We start from the raw sequence: 12880 nt of genomic DNA, 5'->3' as shown, positions 1-12880 counted from the left end.
GCACAGGGAAGAGGGGAGATGGAGAGTGAGGGGGAGGAATCCGAGGGGAGCGTAGGAGGGGACAGTGGTCCGAGGGATTCCATGAGCCTCTCCAGTGAATCGGAAGATTCACAAAAGGGGGCGCCAGTGGCCAGGGGCAGGGGGTTCCCAAGGGGAATGCCCCAGGAGCAAGGGGGCAGCAGGGACTCCCAGAGCAGTAGTTGGAAATCAGGACCAGCTTCCCCACCAGAGCAGAGTGGGGGGGAAGAGTCCCAGGTATCGGGGCCAGTGCTTTCCCCCCCAGGGAGAGGAGATGAGGCAGAGCTGACCACGCCTCCATCGGAGAGTCAGGCAACGGAGGGGAGGTCAGATCCGGCCAGTGTCACGGAAGAGGGAAGCAGTGATAGAAGCAGTGTAACGGTTAGGAGAAAGGTCACTGGGTTGGCTTGAGAAACAAGTTCAAATGTACAGGAGCGCGGGACAGCAGAGAATGAGGATTGGGAACCGGGTCCTAAAGCCCGCCGGAGGCAGGGGGAGGAGCTAAGCGACTCAGCGTCGGAGGAGTCCAGAAAGGGCAATGTCCCGGTGGGCAGGAGGACCCAGAGGAGGAGAGAACAGCGCAGAAGGTGGAGCAGGGCTAGGATCTTAAACTGGTGCGGAAGGGGAGGTGATTCAGACGGGACTTCGCCGATCTAAGGTCTAAGACGTAGGGCTGCACGCTCTGGCGTTGAAATGGAAACTAAACTTCAATAAAGACCTTTGTACATTACATCAACCTGGCGTTGGTCCTCTGTGAGCTGGGACCTAGAGGCAGCTCTGACAGATATAAATCAGATTGAGGAGATTCCATGTCTCCAACACTGAAGCGCTATTGTCAGTCAGTGTAGGCAATACTGAGCTAGGCAGACCATGGTCAGATTCACTACAAGGCAAATTTCTATGTTCATATACATGTCTTATCCCCTTGGGAAGGTTATGTGCACTGACCCTAAGTCTGTGTCCTTCCACCAGCCCCAGTCCCTGCTGCCCATCTACATTATTTCCACTTGGGACCCTTTATAGGAGCTGTTGAACTTATGAGGTTGAGTTCTTTGAGACTGGGAACGGAAAGGGGAAGAAGTGGATCAGAAACCATACATTAGTCGCTGGAGTGAGGTATACTACTGGAGTTGGTCCCCCTTTTCAGCCTTCTCAGCACAGCCCTTTAAGTACAAAACGACTCAGCCTAGAAAGTTTTTAATAACATTACTGATTTTTTCTTGTGTGAATCCTGCAACTTTTTACACAAAGTTATGACGGGAGTGGTGGGGGTGCACAAATTGATGACAGAGGACTCACTGAACTCTCCTTGGAGTGACTTCACCATTCGTGAACGTTAATTATCATTCCTAGAGAAAGCACCATTCCAAGGATGCTTGCAACCCAGGCCTTATTATAGAACTGTTGCACGAGAAAGGTCATCTGCTGCTATACTGCAGCTGGACGCTCTACAGCCGGCTTCTGCAGTGTGAATATCCCCTCCCACTTCATCTGTAAGCAGAAAAGGAAGCAACAGGATGCCCTATCATGGCTCCTCTGGGACGTGGAAATAGTGCAACAGGAAAAGGAAACAAGGCTTTCCAAATTCCAAACGTGGCTCACAATCCAGGCTTGGTTTTTTTTAAAGTAGACAAAATGTACTGTATTTCCACCTAAAAACATTAAGTGTGAACATGAAAAACAAAAGTGGAAAGACGAAAACTTAGTGGTGGAGGTTGTGCTTTGCATGCAAATAGTCCCAGGCTCAATCCGTGGTGTTTCAGTGAAATGATTGAGGCCTTGCAGAGACTATGCCAGGCCAAGTGGGTAGTTCTTGAGTTAGGCAACTATGTGTTCACTCAAAGGCTACTCCGTCCCCAATGTGGCAGCGTCTTCAAAGGCTCTGTATTCTACTACTGCACCCTTTTTGAAAGTGGGAAGGGAGCTATCTCAGCCTTGAAACGTACATAGGGGTGAGGAAGGAAGTGGGAAGTGTCTCTTTCCCTCTTTTCTCTCCCAATTCTACTAACTTTTCCAGGATAAGCAGCAAGCAGAGGGAACAATGGCGGGGGAGGATGTGGAGAAGGGAAAGTGTCCTGTAAACATGTTTATGACAAAGTAAAATGTAAGAGTCAGCTGACTTGATTTGATGGGGGAGGAGAGGAAAAGAAAGAACAGAATATTTTTGTGTTTTGCTCTCTGAATGTTGTATTCTCCCAAGACACCTATTGGGAGCTATGTGCATCAACACCCACCCACCCACCCTCATGCATATCCTACTTTATGAAGTAAGGATAGGATTGTGAGAACCAGATCCTTCAAACAGACTCTAGAAACTTTCACAAAGGATTTAATAAATTCATAGAGTATAGGCTAAAGGCAATTAAACCATGACTCTAAGACTGACACCTCCATTTTAAAAAGCAATATACGTCATACTATCATCCTGGTGATAAACAAGAGGGATAGTTGGCAGGGGCACCTGACTTGTCAATGCTAGAGACAGAATAAATAGCCTTGGTCGGGTTTAGAAAAGGTGGATCTTGTAGGCACCCATATTTAGGTTAATGAGGAAGGAAAGCTGGAACCCATTTCCAGATCAAGTCCAGTAGCTGCTATTGGTCAAACTCAAGAAAGTGGGACTATGGATTGCCCCGTTACATTTGAACCTCAAAGGCTGATAGAAAACCAGAAAAACAACACACCATTTCCCAGAAAGAAAAGGAAATGGTGGGGATTAGGATGCAAGCTATTGTTTGTGCTGCCTTTGTTGTGTAGCTTTACTGGGAAAATGCTGCCCATTTTCTGCGAATGCTTAAGCTTTGAAAACCACAATACCAAAGGATAACACAACTGACACATCCTTCACAATTACATTTGTTTTAAATTCCACAGAGGAGAGCCATTTCGTTTTTTGTTTGGTATTCTCAATCTTTCTGACCTTCCCCCAATCTCAATTAGAAACAAGAGCAAAGTGCCCCCATCCCTTTTCCCTTCTAACATCAACAGGACTTAATCTCTCCTATCTGCAAAGTGCACATCAGTGGACAGAAGCCAATTACGTGGTGCACTCGAGCAGAACTAATCCTAAATAAAAGGGCCTTCTAAATAAAAACCAGTTAGTTTTGTTCTATAAAACCCAGGCCAACTGAAATCACACAAACACCGAAAATGACAATGAACAGGCCTGACCTTAAAAACACTTTACAGTCCTAGCAATGCTGGCTGCAATTAGAAGCTACGTTATATGGAAAAATATTTATTAGAGAGTGGCTTGGGGTGTCTGATTTACTGCAAACTCATTAGCACAAACTGTAGCCAACGAAGTTTGCCAACTTTGCCCTTCCTTCCTTCCAGGAAACTGGATCTTCTTTTTCTCAGGTCTGATTTCTTAGCTGGTTGCTAAGTTCCTGCAATTCCACTATCAAGTTCTCCATAGCTGCCACTTCTTCAGCTAGGTCACTGGAAACTTCTCCACTCACTGCGTCTGCAAAAAGTTGCTGCAGAAGAAAGAAAAAAAAAAAAGATTTGTAACAGAAAGTTTCTTCTTAACCAAAGACAATAAAATCATCCTAAATGCAGATTAAAAATAAAAAGTACTGCAACATTGTTAAAACACACCAGTGTCACCCTGTGGACAAATTAATGACAGCTCTGTCCACTTCATCCTTTTTGGACAAAATCTAGAACTACTGATTTGTGCAAGGACACAATCCAATTTTGCAGGAATTCCACAAAGTCAGTGCTTAGACCTACTTGTGTGTCATTGGTACCCATCTGCACCTATAAACCCAACTGGCCAAACGGTGAACATTAGGCTTTCCCCCACCTTTGATTACTTGTAAAAGCAGCAGGAGTGGCCTAACCCTGTATAGGCTGCAGTCTATTTTGGGGCCTGGGATACTACTGAACATGCCTTGAAGTGAATCATTTCCTTATAAACTAAAAACGCATTCTAGTTTTGGAGCAGGTTCTGAAGATCAGACCCTCTCAATCACCACCTTCTCTTTTGATTGACTGGGTGAGGAGGGGTAGGTGTGGCAGGAAAAACTAGACCCTGCTCCAAGTCATAGCGATGCAATTTCCTTAGCGCTACACCATGACACTTCAGGTCACTTGCACCTGTTGGCTGATATGTACACATTGCAGTATTAAACGTCACAATGGGTGGGTTCTATTGACTGGGCAATTTTCATTCATTCATGGCAAAACACAATAAAGAAATGTAATAAAGTTGCCCTCCTGTCCTCTTTGGGGAGACAGTGTTACTCCATGCAATTGCCAGCTCACAGCCCAATTTTTGGCAGGTGCAGCAGAGCCAGAAGACTTTTTCCTGAGAGATGGAAGTTTTCACAAAGGATCCTTCGTGACAGCTGTCCATCATGCTTTTTTTTTTTTTTTTTAGTTGTTTCTGGCTACCCAATGTGAAGAAGCTGGGGAGGAAGGATGGTGTCTGGCTCAGCTGTCTCTCTCTTATTTGGCATTCATTGAGCTGAAGTCCAAAACAAGCCTTGCTGAAGCGCTACAGAGCTCTCTGGGGATTATGGGCGATTGTGTGAGAATCTGTACAGCCAGACAAATGGGTGTCATCTGCCCTCCTGGTTTTGATGGAAGAACTGTTGAGCTACCTTCCTTCTGTATACCGATTCCAGCTTTTCAAATCAGGGAAAGTCATGCTTAGAGATGTCCTGAGGGAGCAATGCCAGTTTCCCCATCTCTCTCTCTCTCTCTCTCTCTCTCTCTCTCTCTCTCTCTCTCTCTCTCTCACACACACACACACACACACACACACACAAACACATAACACTTTCAAAAAAGTAGTCTGTGCCCTGTTCCTTGCACAGAGACAACTGTCAGATATTTCTAGGAAATCAGTCCAGTAAAGTTTTCACAGATTAAACATACCAATAATATTTACTCCATCTCATTTCCATTACAGTATTTTTCTGCTTAGAATGGAAGAGTTAAAAGTAAAGTGCCTGTAGCAGTACTTGAGAACATAAGCCATGAGACAGGGAGCCCTTTGCTGACCCTGCCTCTCTGTTAAAAGACTATTTTAAGGATGCCCATCTCAGTCTCACCTTTGCTCTGGCTGCCAAGCTACGTAAGTTGAGTCGAGCCGAAGAGAGAATTTGCAGTGCCTCTTGGTGATTAGACTTGGTTTTGCTGCACCTCATTGCCACTGCAAGATGAATTTTTAAAAGGCAAAACAAAAGTCTTGTGATTACTGTGATGACACGGCAGACATAAATTACTACTTAAGCTTTCAGCCAGTTCTCTTCATGAGGAAGCTCATTAAAAGGAGCATCCATACAAATGGTAAGGGGGCAGGTATTCCGAACTGCAACATGAATCCCTGAAACAACACAGCATTGTTTCTGTAAAACGAGAATAAAATACCGTAACAAAATATTGCTGTGTGGAGTGCTGCTGAAATCCCACCCTCTTTCCCGCTACTTTATTCCACTCCACCTCTTCAACCCCAGTTAGTTCTTCCTCTTAGGGATTTTCCCTAAAGCTTTTCTGTACTTCTGATATCTTCTCCACCTTAGTGGAGAAGATATCAGTGTGGGGTGTGGGGTGGAGGGAGACTGCCCATGACTGAATGTGTGTCATTATAATATCTCTGTGTTTTTCTCCAGCCTCAGAGTCATAGTATTCCATGGACACTGGGCCCTCATTGACTTTTTTTGGTGGTGGGAGGAACAATTCTTCCCTTTGCGGGTTCTCCCCCAAATTATTTGTTGTACTTAGTGCTAACCTTGGGATAATCTAAAGTTGCCCTATAACTTGTCCATTTTGGACAAATGAATTGGAATGAAAATATTGGCTGATACAAGTGCTGAATGTCAGCGATATACTGATTTAAGGGATTTATACTCTGCTTTTTGGCCACATGAATGCCACTCCAGGGACAGAGTGTGAACGGAGCCCGCACTGCCCCACCCCCAGTGCCAAGCAGGGCTGTGCTTTGCTGTGCCCTTGGCAGGCACACTCACACCGCCTTCCAGTCCCGCTTGTGTGTTTGAAAGAGCTTCTGTACAGTGAGGGACTGATTAAAATGATCTGCCTCTGATCCTTGTGGATCCAGATGGATTTCTGAGGGAATTTTCTGCATGTATGACTGGTGGTCCTGCTGAGACTTCACATTGATCTCTGGAAACGGAAAGTGACTTGGTCATTTAACACAATCTCTCCTGAACATCCTTTTCCCTACTGTAGAACTAAGGCAGCTCTGTTTTTCTGGGGATTTGTTTTTAGGTATTAGCAAGCATGGCATGTTACAGCCAAATGAACCTTTTAAAGTAACCCACCAATAATGATTTCTGCCAAAAAATTCATACGGGACATACCATGTGCAAGCTCTAAAGCTCCTTTTACTACGTTCTTAAAAGAGAAAATATCTTTGTCCCAGTCCTTTGACTGCATTTCACATTTGTGTGCTTTGCTGAGATACTGTAGCACCTGTAAAGACAGAAGAGTGAAATTAGAAAACAACCTTAGTTCGGCTTTATGTTAATACGTAAAGCCAAAGTTACTGTAAAAAAATAGTTCTGATTGGTAATACGTTAGTTTCTCAGTATTAGTTTTTCAGTCTTCCTCCCCTGCAACTGTATTCTGCAGCTGTAGCACAGATGTTTTTCGCTGTTATTGCCTTTCAAGTATGACAGACATATAAGTAACACGTGTTTAAAAGATAATTTTTTACCTTTTTTAAAAAAATCTGTCTAGACTGATGGATGTGACCCATATTTTGCTAGGTCACAATGACTAAATGCACATGAAAGCAGGAAAACACTTGTATTTTAATATTTTAAGCCATTATGCATCTAAGGAATGCAATAAATTGCTCAAATATATACAAAGATTAAGATGCCAGTTTTATTCTGTATTGGTTCTCCAATGTGGAAAAAAGCAAGAAGACATGGATTCTGCAAAACGGAGAAAATAAAAAGCAATCGCCCAAACCTACGCAGAAGCAAATGAGCCACAGCAAAAACAAGTGTTAGGAAAGTCCCCCCCCCCCCACTAAATCCAAATGTTTACTTACCCTTTTTTAAAGCAAAAAAACATGAGCACTTAAGTCCCATTGGTCTTAATGGAAGGGTTGAAAGAATTGGCTTAATTCTCCAACAAACACAAATGAGAGATCTTTGCTTTGTGAGGTGACCCAAAAGGTGGCTGTTTGATTCTCACCTGGGGCTAGTTAGAGAGACCACACAATTGCTATGTACCAAGACTTGCTTCCTTATGCTATTTTTTATTTTCTTTCTTCAAAACAAGGCAAGTCAAGCACACCTAATGCACATGAATTCCACGTCCCACTAATTAAGATCTGCAAAGGGGATTCTGTTGTGCTTGCCATCTTTTAAGGAACCCTATTTTGCGATAACAGAGAATGCCCTTTTCTTGGCTAAGCCTAAGCGTGAAGCAGCCAGGCAAGTCATTGCTAGCAACAGGAAATCTTTGAAGTCTGTTGATGCATTGTACAGTTGTACCTTGGAAGTCAAACAGAATTCGTTCCAGAAGTCTGTTCGACTTCCAAAACATTTGGAAACCAAAGCGCAGCTTCTGATTGGCTGCAGAAAGCTCCTGTAGCCAATCGGAAGCCCCGTTGGACATACGGGTTCCAAAGAATGTTCGCAAACCAGAACACTCACTTCTGGATTTGCAGCGTTCGGGAGCCAAAACGTCTGAGTACCAAGGCGTTCGGGATCCAAGGTACGACTGTAATGCGATAAAAAAATAGACTTGTGATATAACATTTCTAACTAAATGTGAATATCATAAACGAAATAAGGAAGGAAGGGCACCAAATACAGTATATTTATTTAATGCTGGGAGTTCATTTATAAATCTATGGAACACAAAATTGCAAGACAACTTCCACCTTCACACTCCACCCCCCCCATTTATATGGATTTCTTGATACAGTTAATTATTGAAATAGTTTTATAATTAGGATACACAACAAATATCTGTCTCATGTTTTTTTGTGCATGATGTGAAATTACTTGCTCTCTTTGTGAAAGAGTGCTGCATTTATGGAATCACTTTTTTTGTGAAGAGCCTACTCTCCTTTTCAATTTTAGCAAGTTGCTATATCAGACATTTTGAATACGTTAATGCCGCTAGGGTTCTATATCATTTTATGGTGTTAGTATTTGCTTTGGGTACTTTTTGGCAGGGAAACTGAGTTAAGCTCACATCTCTGTCAATGCACCGAGAGATTCATGTGGGCCTTGAAACATACGAAACATTGGAGAAACAGTGCTTTCTACGGTGAAAACCCTTCATAGAGTGCAACACCAGTTCAATTTTAGATACGAAATAAAGGGTGATACCACTCTTGTCCTCATCAGTTTCTCTCTGACAAAGGGGAGGCGGAAATGTGGGTGGGGGAGATGACCATATACAGCCACATCTCCTAAAACTAGTTTTGTAATCAGAACTTACATTTGAAAGTGTAGTTTTCCACCTCTGAGATGCAGAAAATCACAGCCAATGGCAGTTTCCTTTTTTTTTTTTTTGCCAGAAGCTTGCCTCTTCAGTCTCTCTCTACTTCAGTCTCTCTCTAGCCTTTCTTAAGTCAACAGAGGAAGACTATTAAGTTTATTACCTGCTGATCTCAGTGTCATCAATATTTGAGGCTGGCACTTTGGAGGGCGGGGAAATCACTATTTGAATGGAGCTATAATTGCACATAAATTACACAAAATAACACAACTGAGAATGATTCATACCAGCATTTTACATTATTTCACCTTTGATCAAATATTAAAACAAAGAAGCATACTGTGGCATTCAAATGTCAAGCAAATTACCGGGTCGTAGAGCTAAACTAGAACTTTAAAGGGATAGAATGGTTACAGGTGTTTCCTGGGCTGCAGAATACAAAGCGAAGCAAAGTGGTTTTGACTCTTGGGAAATGTTAATTGGAATGGACAGTATAGGATCAAAGAATTGTAGAGTTGGAAGGGACCATGAGGATCATCTAGTCAAATCCCCTGCAATGCATGAATCTTTTTGCCCAATGTTTGGCTTGAACCCACCACCCTGAGATTCAGAGTCTCCTGCTCTACCAACTATCAGTAGAGCAACTATTGGTAGAGCCAGTGTGGTGTAGTGGTTAAGAGAGGTAGACTCGTAATCTGGTGAACTGGGTTCGCGTCCCCGCTCCTCCACATGCAGCTGCTAGGTGACCTTGGGCCAGTCACACTTCTCTGAAGTCTCTCAGCCCCACTCACCTCATAGAGTATTTGTTGTGGGGGAGGAAGGGAAAGGAGAATGTTAGCCGCTTTGAGACTCCTTTGGGTAGTGATAAAGCGGGATATCAAATCCAAACTCTTCTATCCCAGGTAATTCCTGTCTTTGCAAAGCACCACGGAGGATTCCATGTGGTGGTGGAGAGAGAAACAGTTGGCATGCTTGAGTGCTGAGAAGATCACTGAACTGGGGGTATGTTAAATAGCAGTATGGAATACAACGAGTTAAGGGCAGAATAAGTAATCAGAAGGTACAGAATTGTGTTACTTAAAAACGCATTAACTGTTTAAAAAATATATAATGCTAATAATGTCCCTGCCAACCAGCATTAGATTTGGGCAATATGAAAAAAAAAAGATAAAGGAGGGAGAAACAGAGTGTTGGTGGCTATTTGCTTTTTGGCACCCAACTGAATCTGCCCCTGGACAAAACCAACAAAGGAAACTAAGGCAAATACCAGGAAAATCTTTATTATGGTTACACAGTTTAGGTTGCATGCTATGCTGCTTCATAGAAAAAGAGAGGCTGTATAGGGCACGTTGCTAACATTAAAACACAGACACACCTAACCTAAATGAAGAAATTTCTGGTAACACTCTCAAGGGAGCAAGCTCTTACAGGAAAATGGGTCAGGATAATTTAGCAAGATCTTTCCGTCACAATATTCTACCATGTTTTGAAAGCTGGAAGTATTCATTTTATATTCAGAGTTTGATGCTTCTTTCACACTATGTGGCTCCTTGAAAAATTGCCACCGGGAGTTTGCTTTGATTTAATAGCTGAAGCACACATCTCATAACCTTGGCTACAGCACAAAGATGAAATGCTTGCTTGTAGTTCTTCCAGTTTTCTATAGCAAAATGAAAACAGCAAGCACCGCTACTGGAAAATGTTTCTTTTGTATTATAATGTGTAGGCACAAGGGACAAAAGATGTAAGTCCTGATGACTTCTCTATACACTACTGTCTTACCCCAAAAACTGGCTCTATTACTATGGGCCTACAAACATGGTTCTCTGTTATTAAGACATCCTGGAGCAGTGGTTCCTAAACCATTTTTCACATTGGCCATCTGTAAATGATTAAGGATCTTTGTGGACCAGAGTGATTTTTCTGTCTGTTGTAGAAACTGGAATGCACAGTGCTTGATGATATGCGATTTTTAATTGTATTTTTACCGCTTTTTAATTTATATTGTATTTTACTGCCTTACCATTAGAATTCTATGGAGTTTCTATCTTTTTGATTGTGCCCACGTGATGTTTTCTGTTATTTCCAATACCCACTTCATTGTTAGTCCCCCCCCCCCCCCAGAGTCTCCATGTAGTTTAGAAGGTTTGTGACTATGTGGCAGATTTCAAAGCTTTCTTTAGATTCTCTAAATACCTAGAAGATTTCAACAACCTTTTTGGGCCTGTGGGCACATTTGCAAGCATTGGGATGGATGGATGGATGGAGGGATGGATTGATGCTTTTTCTGATGTGTGTGTGTGATCTTCTGGAAAACAGAGACAGAGAGGGCAGAGTTAACCCTCCCTTCCTAGCTGAAATCTCAAGGAAGATCACTCTTCCCTCCCCTTTGCAACAGCAAAGCTTGAAAAAAGCCAATAGATTTTCCCCCAAGGCTAATTGCATGAGGAGGTTGGTTTTTTTGGGGGGGGGGGCAGGTGAAGCTGGGAAGGGTTAAGTCTCCCCTCCCCAGCCCCCCTCCTAAACCCCTGATTAGCTTCAGACCTCAAATGCTCTCACTCCATTTCCTGGGTCCAATGACAATTCTATAATCTGAAAATGGTACTAAAGTAGGCAGGACAGAAGGTCCCCCAGGAATATACTTAATTTCTAGATGACTCGTTTCAGAAACACTGTTTACTAGCTTCTGCTATTACATGTCAAGGTGTAACATCCCTGGCATTATAAAGGGAAATTCTGTCTCTCTCACAGAGCACAAGAACCAGGGTAATGAGAATTTCCAGCAGCATCTACTCACAGGGGATGCAAAGCTGAGAAAACTGAACTTGCATCTCCTGGTAGAAAGTGGGTGAAGAAAACAAGACCTGTTGCATGAAAACTCTTTTTCTGAGAGGGGAAAAAAATCTATCTTTAAAAAATAAAATAAAAAAGCCAAAACAAGGGAAGGTTAGACATAGTTCAAAGACATAGTTGATATGCAATCCAATAGCAGCAGCACTGTAAGAAATGCACAAATCCCTTTATCTTGTCCTTTTGAGTCTTCCTGACTAATCTCATGTCAATCTCCTTCACCCTTTTTCCTTTCCAGCTTGTTTTTCTAATCTCACTTGCTGCTTCTCCTTTTCCTCTTCTGCATTCCGCCAAGCTTCTCCTTCCCTCCCTTCTTCTCTCTGGCAGATTCACAAACCTCCTCTCCTGTAACTTCCTTATCTTTGTTACTTTTCCCTATATGCCTGTTAGCTCTCTCCTTGCTCTCCCACTTCACAGTTCATCTATATGTTTGAATCCAGCTTCTCCATATGTTTGCAAGGGAGATGCCACACTTACTCCCACCTGAAGAGCAATATTTATCTGTCAGCAGGTGGTGTTGAAGGAGCAGGCTGACCTTGAAGAGCAGCTCAATAGGTGATCCCACCGCTGCAGTACACAGTTACATGGCACTAGGTTGTAATAGTTTGATGACTGAGAACATTCTTTTCCCCTGAGTGCTGCTGCTGCCTTCAGATAATGCTTTAGCCACCTGAATTCCGTAGAAAAACTGAAAGGTGCAAATCCATTTAGAAAAGCCATATTGCTTAAAATAACCTTTTAGTGCCCCGCTCTGGATTATGCACATTAAATATACAGAACACAATTCTGAGACAGATACATATGCTTAAGATTGAATTGAACAGAAGTAACCTTCTGTGGATTGCATCCTTAAACTTGACCTATTTCTTAAGTTCATTCTCACAATAAGAATGATGAAAAACAACATTTCACCTGTCTTGGGTGTTAATCTTTCTTATTCCAGTTCTGCAGCCTGAACATTCTGCATTATCCTCCCTCCCTTTAATGGCCTGCTTTGTTCTTTTTCTTCTTTATCGAGTTAAGCTTGATTTGCTGATTGGCTTGTCAAAACAGAAGTACCGACGATAAGTGAAATTGGCTTAAACTGATTCCTTTACAATATTTTTATTTTATTTTGTGAGCTGGGGAAACCAAACAGTCACAAACCAAGCATCATGATCCTAATACCAAAATTTGGGTAGAGAGTAAATTTCCTATATCATTACTAATTTAAATCACACTCTTACCATTAGCACTTACCTTCTCTGTATCTTCATGGTTATCACTCTGCCCATTCCCATAGAGTCTTGCATATAGTCTCCAGATTTCTCCATCACTTGTCACTCTAGAAGTCACTCTGCCAAAGAGTCCCTGCAGTTTCCCCTTCAACCCTGTTGCAGTTTCTCCATTACGATCGGTCACTCCATCCATAACTACTTTTACTAGTATCTTTAGCACCTTTGAGAGAAGATAATTTTTGTTATAATTGGACTAACACTACAAGGCGAACTAGTGAATGTGTGCAACATGTGAGTTCAACAGCCGCTTTGATTTTGGTTTTGGGTTTTTTTACAATCAAACAGTATACAGATCTTAT

The 12880-nt window shown here is 42.5% G+C and overlaps 1 protein-coding gene across 1 annotated transcript in view; it reads right to left on the bottom strand.

The window, feature by feature from the left end:
* Positions 1–2752: 2752 nt before the first annotated feature.
* Positions 2753–12880, bottom strand: part of TTC27 (tetratricopeptide repeat domain 27) — a 91264-nt gene continuing 81136 nt past the window's right edge. Inside the window, exons 17-20 of the mRNA XM_083732300.1 lie at positions 12544–12741; positions 6351–6462; positions 5079–5179; positions 2753–3497 (exon numbers count right to left, since the gene is read on the bottom strand). Coding sequence (XP_083588426.1) covers positions 3375–3497; positions 5079–5179; positions 6351–6462; positions 12544–12741 — 534 coding nt within the window. The 3' untranslated portion in view covers positions 2753–3374. The remainder of the gene's footprint in view (positions 3498–5078; positions 5180–6350; positions 6463–12543; positions 12742–12880) is intronic.

The sequence above is a fragment of the Podarcis gaigeae genome, assembly GCF_964106915.1.
Source record: "Podarcis gaigeae genome assembly, chromosome: 3".
Classification (NCBI taxonomy): domain Eukaryota; kingdom Metazoa; phylum Chordata; class Lepidosauria; order Squamata; family Lacertidae; genus Podarcis; species Podarcis gaigeae.
This window is presented reverse-complemented; position numbering and strand designations above follow the sequence as displayed.